The sequence below is a fragment of the Triticum dicoccoides genome, chromosome 4B (assembly GCF_002162155.2).
Source record: "Triticum dicoccoides isolate Atlit2015 ecotype Zavitan chromosome 4B, WEW_v2.0, whole genome shotgun sequence".
Lineage (NCBI taxonomy): Eukaryota > Viridiplantae > Streptophyta > Magnoliopsida > Poales > Poaceae > Triticum > Triticum dicoccoides.
This window is the reverse complement of record NC_041387.1, coordinates 381,844,853-381,852,183: the sequence shown is the minus strand read 5'-3', so window position 1 is coordinate 381,852,183 and position 7,331 is coordinate 381,844,853. Positions and strand designations below refer to the sequence as shown.

The following is a 7,331-nucleotide window of genomic DNA, read 5'->3' as shown; positions in this document are numbered from 1 at the left end:
GAAATTTGGCGCATCCTGCCGACCGAATCTGCCGATTCCGGCGGCCAGCGAGTGCTCCTTGCCATGGATTGGCCGAGCACCAGACCACACAGCCTCGACAGTGCATCCGCGCCGCATGCAGGTGCTGAGGCCTCCTCTAGCCGCTCGGATCAACCCCGTTGTCGGTTTGCCTGCAAAGCCACAGCCGACCTTCGCCCTGGCTCGGTGCTGGCCCAGAGGCTCGCCGGCTCACCATTACCGCTCATAAAGTGCGATGACTGCCTGCGGCAGGTCGTGCGCCGAGTCTCTTCGACGCCAAAACATCCCCAATGGGTGTTCATCAAGTGCAAAAATGATGAGGTACGTGCATGTTGGTTAGGTTTTGTTCTCGGTTTTGGCACAATTTTGGTAGCTTTATATTGGCTTACATTTGTGTGTAGGAGGGATGCAAGTTTTAATTTTGGGAAGAAGAGTACATTGGCCTTTTGATCCAAAGGAATTTGTTAGATGTACGTGAACTTGTAGCTAGAATTGAAGCTAGAGATGAGACTAAAGAAGAGACAAAAGGGAAAGCAAGGTCTACTTCTTTAGAATCGAAGAAGAAAGAAGTTGTGGAGTTCAAGAATCCACAGATCAACAATGAAGACATAGAGAAGATATTAGTCCAACTAGTGAGAGCAGTTATGAAAGTTGAACATCTTCTAAAATGTCTAATTGTGTTCTTTTTTGGTCTTGCTCTCGTAGCAAGGAATTGGTGAATGCATGTATCAAAAATGTGCTTGATGAAATAAAAAAATGTTGAACGGCAACCAAACAGGAGGCATGCCGGCCACGAGAACGAAAAATGCGTCCGCGTGTTGAACACATCGCCGACCCAAACGCAAAGGGTAATGTTTGCTACCGGTCGACCGGCTACAGACTCGGCCGGTCGCGCGAGCAGCGTACAATCGCTTGCAATCTCTCGCCAGCGGCTGTGCCACGTCTTCCTTCTTTCCTCCCCACGCGTCCCCTCGTGGGCCCTGCAAACCGCCTCGCACCATCTTCCTTATCCGCTCAGTCAACACATTGCAGTGTCTTCCTTCCCCAAATCAGAGAAACACCCTGTGGTGAGCCGCCGCCATCCACCTGCCCCGCGATGCTCCAGCGAGTGGCTGCCATCCACCTTCCCCACGCTGCTCCGGCGAGCGGCCGCCCATCCACCTGCGCAGCCTGCGACAACCCAACTTGTTATGCCCGCTGCTCGACGGTGTTACAACTTACAACCACGCCGCCGTGGTGCTTCAATCAGCGGCGACCGTGCTACAATGGTGACGAGCGGGTGGTGGCCAGGGGTGCACGACGGCGGTGATCGAGGTGAGCGCGGGCTGGCACCCGTTGCTGCAGCCGACGAGCATTTTTGCTGGAACCTACCGGCAGAGAAGCTGGAAGCGGCAAGGTGATAAGCTGCCTGTAACCAATATCGACGGTGAGTCAAACATGCTACAACCGGTAGTTCACGAGCTACAACCGACGTTTGTTTTTGCTGGGACCGGCGAGAATTTTTCTGCCATCGGCGACGGTGAGTTGTTTTTGCTGGAACCGGTTTCTCGTTTTGCTGGAACCATGTGTCTGTTTTGTTGGAATCATACCATTGTTCGCTGATTCATGCCACTGTTTTTTGCTGGAACCAACGTTGGTAGATGCTACATGGCTGAACTGAAGATGTTTTCACTGTCGTCAATGGCTACGCGACGATGCAGGAGGCAGCGATGAAGATGTTTCGACGGTGGATGGAAAATGCTACAACCGGCTTCATAATTTGATACGAGCCATCTGAGGTCGTCGTAGAGATTTTGTGCTGGAACCGACAAGAGCGCGGGGGAGGAGGTCAGGCGGCGAGCGATGACGAATCCCGGCGGAGCTTCGAGCTCTCTGTCGCCTCGCACGATTTTGTGTTGTTGGCAGCGCTCATTCGCAGCTTTTTCTGTCTGCGGGAGGAGGACGAAACAAGAGCTAATCCGACGGCTACCAGGCACAGAATCGTGAGGCTCGTGGTTGACCGGCCGAAGTTTCGGCCGGTCGACCGGCGCCTATCAGTCGCCAAACGCAAAAGGGTACAGCCATGCCGATCCAAACAGATAAAAAATGAAGAAAATCGCTGTCCGTTTGGGTCGGCGTGTTGAAGTTGCTCTTACACCCAAACTGACATGGACACGCAAAATGCATCGGCGCCTTGGAGTAATGTCCAAACAGCCCGGTGGATGTCTACAGCTGTCCATAGCCAGACCGGCGAAGGTCGCGGGCGAGATCCACCGGTCGGCCCTGTGTGGCTGCGCCGATAGACACGCACAAGCATGCGCACGTGCCGATCCCGGCTCCGCCCCTAGCAGTAGGAGAGAACAAGGAGAAAGAAGGTGGCGCGTCCGGTCGTCCCTCCCCGTGAGCGCTCCGCTCGCATGCACATGCATGCCCATCCCCTCCTTCCCTTCCTTCCCAGTCTCATCTCACAGTCCCAGATCCCACTCCAGCCCCACCTCTTAAAAACCAGACCAAACCCGAACACTACAGGAAAACACACAGGCGCAGCAGCAGCAGCAGCCGCCGCCGCCTGCGCGCCCTATCTACAGCTCCTTCCCCAATCCCTGGCCCTGCCCGGCCACTCCAGCGCCCAATGCAGCAGCCCAAACCCGCCGATCCGCCGGGCCGGCCCTTCCCGCCGCCTTCCCCGTCGATGGCGGCGGCGGCCACGGCCATGCGCGGGGCGCACCACCGCCGCGCCAGATCTGAGGTCGCCTTCCGCCTCCCGGACGACCTCGACATCGGCGGCGGCGCCGACGGCGACGGCTCCGCGGGCTTCGACGAGATCGGCTCCGAGGACGACCTCTTCTCCACATTCATGGACATCGAGAAGATCTCCTCCGGCCCCGCCGCGGGCTCAGACCGCGACCGCGACCGCGCCGCCGAGACCTCCTCCCCGCCGCGCCCCAAGCACCGGTACAGCAGCTCGGTCGACGGCTCCGGCCTCTTTTCCGCTGCCGGCAGCGCTGCGCGGCGGGACGCCGCTGCCGCCCAAGCGCTGGCGGATGTCCTGGAGGCCAAGAAGGCCATGTCCCCCGAGCAGCTCGCCGAGCTCGCAGCCATTGACCCCAAGCGCGCCAAAAGGTCCCGATCTCCCCCACACTCCGATGCTCAATGTTGCATACTTGCGCTAGTGTCAGTTAGTACGGATACTACAGATCAACTTCTTTCGTTCCTGCTACTAGGTGGCAGGCAATGGCGTGAGGCATTCAAGGACAATTATCGTTTTTTTCGCGAGCTTGGGGAAAATATGCGCATTTGCGGCTTACTTTGTTTCTTTGTGCGTAGCGTACTGTTTGTTTCTTTGCGCATTGTGTTGGATGGTTGGTTGGCAGGTGGGAAGTTAAGGTGGTGTTTCTTTAGCGTTTGGTTGGTGAGATTTTGGATAACTACTTATTTCTGTGTCATGTCGCATGCTTTAAAACGCCTTCCGCCGGGTGCTGGGCAGTTGGCGGGTCTACGAACATCTTCAGTAGTAACAATGGGTAGCTGTAATTCTTTACCTGCAAGTCTTGCAGTGTGCTGATATGTGAATTGTTTTGGAGAACTAGATTGTTATGGAGTACTTAGTTGCGATGCTTGGAAAGGTATTGGACAAATGCTAATCCTATAGTCAAAAGAAAATTAAAGACTAGTGACCCATGCAAACTTATTGTAACCAATTGTATGTATTTGTGTGAGTTGATAGTGAAAGCAAGTAGGAGACCAATGATAGGATAGCTAATGCATGCCTTTTTTTCCCTTTCTCACCTACATTTCTCCGTTGAAATAGTTCAGGTTAATAACAGTCAATCAAATTAGAGAAAATGACATCACATTGACTAAAACCAATTTGGTAGCTGTAAACAGTTGGGGTCTTCATTTCTAAAAACCACACCTCCTTCTAAACATGTGGTGCAGCAGTTAGTCTCTTCAATACTGTGGAGACGTTATCAGTGATAATCTTTAACAGTACTTCCTCTGGTTTTACATTTAATATCTCCATCTCCACTACTAGTAGTATTAAACAAGCGAGTTGTGGCAGAACATTGAATATCAGCCCTTTGTTATCTTAGATCCAATGGCTTACATTGCTCCAATGACGTTGTAGGAATTAAAGCACCTTAAATCTCAATCAAAGCACCGTGCATTCCAAAAAAACAGTTGTATCAATCAATCAAATCACCGTATTTATAGTATTCTAAAAAATAAACCACCATAACTAGCATTCCAAAAATGTAAATCACCGTAATTAGCATGCCAAACAAACATCTTATCCCCGAAAAAATCATCGTAATTTGGAATGTTCTCAAATCAGTGGACTTGATCCCCAAACCACAACCCTGTAAGCCGCGAACTGTGCCGCCGCTGGCGTCTCACCACTATTGCCATTAAAATCAGAAACTTCTAATTTTTGGATCGTGTGTTGCACATACATAGCTACTAGTAGTAATTTCTAACTATACAGCTTAATGCATTGTCTAATTATGTTGAGTTGTGCTATGCGCCTATGCCCCCAAATCTTTTACATGCAAGACGTTTTTCTTCTAAAAAATTCAAAACAGTTGTAACCTTGTGTTAACTCTCTGAGTTTGTAACCATACAGAATTCTAGCAAACAGGCAATCTGCGGCTAGATCAAAAGAAAGGAAGGCTCGTTATATGACAGAACTTGAGCGGAAGGTTCAAACTCTTCAGACTGAAGCGACCACTCTCTCAGCTCAGCTCACGTTATTTCAGGTATCATTTCCCATTTTCCATCTGTCTGTTGTATCATGGGTATCAGGCCCAGTAAGTTTTTCTAGTTTATTGTAGTGAGAACACTGTAATGGCAATATAACATATTTCCTTTAAGCAAGCTGGCTATATCAGCTACCAGATCACAGCTCGTTGCAAATTGCATCTGGATTCTTTGGATGTATGGACTAGGGCTATTGCATATATTGTGATCAATCTAAACATCCATTGGATTGTACTACCTCTTAATATAAGACTTTTTTGCAGTTCAAAGAACTGCAAAAACGTCTTATATTATGGTACGGAGGGAGTATATAGTTGTTTGTACATTTGGAGAGTTAATCCTGATTCTCTGCATGCGAGAATAAATAATTGTGTTAATATTGGCTTTGACCATCTTGTTCTAGCGGTTGGTATATTTTTATGCTGTTGACTATTGAAGGCGCATCATGTTTCTAGGTTGCTGTGCTGCTGAGCTGAATTACTTGCGGCCCGTTAAACATTGTGTTTTATTCCCTTGCAGAGAGATACAACTGGGCTTTCTTCAGAAAATGCAGAGCTCAAGATAAGGTTGCAGGCCATGGAGCAGCAGGCTCAACTGCGTGATGGTAAGCATTTTAGATAAATAATCATTGTGCAGTTTGCAGTTTAATACTTATAAGTAACATAACTAATTAGAGAACTGGCAATCATTTTGGAAGTGATATGTCATCCCAAGCCATCATTGTTTCCTGGCTTGCTCACTCTGTTTAATGCTATAAGTCCTGGTGAAGATAAATTTGACATTATCTTTGTCATTTGATGCCCTTTGCTTTTTGCAATATTCTGCCTGTGATTTATCCTTTTCTCTCTTGGCATGACACCCGGAACAGGGTTAAACTTGGTTTTGTCAAATTACCGCATATTTTGAATCTTATTTACGAGTTACAACCTGTGGTACATAGTGATCTATATTGGACCAATGTAGAACAAAGTGGTGACTGCAGTTTGCATTTGTTAGAATACATGCCTATGCAGTATGTTGTAACAAAACCTGGTATATTGTGCAGCTCTGAATGACGCACTGAAGCAGGAAGTGGAGAGGCTCAAGATGGCTACGGGTGAGATGTCAAATTCCAGTGATGCATATAGCGTGGGATTGCAACATGTCCTGTACAACTCGTCCTTCTTCCCACAGTCCCAGCAAAACACAGCCCAGCACCAGGGGGGCGCCCGGTTTCCACCCCCATTCCACCCGCCTCATCCTAATGTACCAAACCATCAGATGCTATCCCACCCAAACACGCTGTCAGATATCATGCAACAAGATCATCTTGCGCGGCTCCAGGGTTTGGACATCAGCAAAGGGCATCCAGTTGTTAAGTCAGAGAGCAGCTCGATCTCTGCCAGCGAAAGCAGCAGTACATTCTAACCAGGCCTACGCCTACCCTGATTGAGCCCTCAGTTTCATTAGGTTCCTTTGTTCATAGCCTCTGACATCCTTGTGCTGTTTCTTTTGTCCTGTAAACTTAATTTTTCATTCCATTTGTTCCATTTTAGTTGAAATTCGTTTTAATCTCAGTTGCTGATTTTTGTAGACACGATCCCTGGGTTCCTCCCACCCGTTTGTTCCGGGTTCATTTTCTTCGTGTGTGATATGTTGTTTGGGATTATATTGGGGAACTGGGAGGGGCTTCCTCCCAGTATACCGTGGTGCTGTTGTTGGGACTGACTATTTTTGTCGTCAGAACAGTTTGAATTTGCGATGTTCATCATTGTACGCTTGTGGAGCTATTTTTTCCTGCTTTATATATTGTTGTCTGTATTCAGCACTGGTGGGTGCTAACATAACTAGCATTTTAAAGCCCAATCTTCTGTTTCGAGATTTTGAGTTGCACATGTTTGTTTCCCGAGGTTTGAAAACAAGAGGCGCTGTTACATGTGTATTGCATCAACCTGATTCATTGTGATGGCTAGCTTTATTGTGTCTTTAAGAATACAAGTAATGCTACTACGAACCTAAGTTTTCGAGTTTCGACATTACCCTAATACACGGTTGTTTATCGGTCCAATGTTCATTCAGTCTTGATATCCTTTATATAGTGTCTTTAAAATAAATATTGTCACAGCTAATGCAGTGAAGATAGAATTGCTTTCTCATTTTTTGCGGGCAAATTTGGAGAGCTTTATTCAACAAAAACAGCCCTAGGACAGTCAGCCAAAAGACTACTGAACAGGAAGCTGGGAGTAGTGTCTTGCCAATTCTCAGTCACATCCAAAGTGCAAGCTTGCTTCGCACAAAAGAGAAATTAGCGTTACGGTTTACATGTTGAAAAGAAAAGGAAATAAACTGAGGTATAAGCTCTCCTATTTCATCTAGAAGAGGCGCTATCACCGATCACGATAGACGCCTAGTGTGCCAGAGATTAACTAGCCCTAGGCAGTCAGACTCCATGATCACATGTGTGTATCCTCGAATGCTTGCAAGACGAACTCCATCACGAAAACCACATGTCTCCATGATCAGGGGTCTGTAACACCCGGGTACCGCTTACTCCCAGCAACGATGAAGGATGAAGCAGATCGAATGACACCACCCGC

The 7,331-nt window shown here is 48.2% G+C and overlaps 1 protein-coding gene across 2 annotated transcripts; it reads left to right on the top strand.

Annotated features, from left to right (window-relative positions):
- The first annotated feature begins 1,051 nt into the window (after positions 1-1,051).
- Positions 1,052-6,511, top strand: LOC119296221 (transcription factor RF2b-like). 2 transcript variants are annotated; one of them, XM_037574620.1, is made up of 5 exons: positions 1,052-1,537; positions 1,659-3,120; positions 4,622-4,754; positions 5,275-5,359; positions 5,801-6,511. In XM_037574620.1, exons 2-5 carry the CDS (start codon positions 2,630-2,632, stop codon positions 6,160-6,162), a joined length of 1,071 nt encoding a protein of 356 aa, XP_037430517.1. In that variant the 5' UTR covers positions 1,052-1,537; positions 1,659-2,629; the 3' UTR covers positions 6,163-6,511. The 2 variants fall into 2 exon arrangements, with proteins under 2 accessions (XP_037430517.1, XP_037430518.1); XM_037574621.1 differs by having other exon boundaries at positions 1,478-3,120.
- The last annotated feature ends 820 nt before the right edge of the window (positions 6,512-7,331 follow it).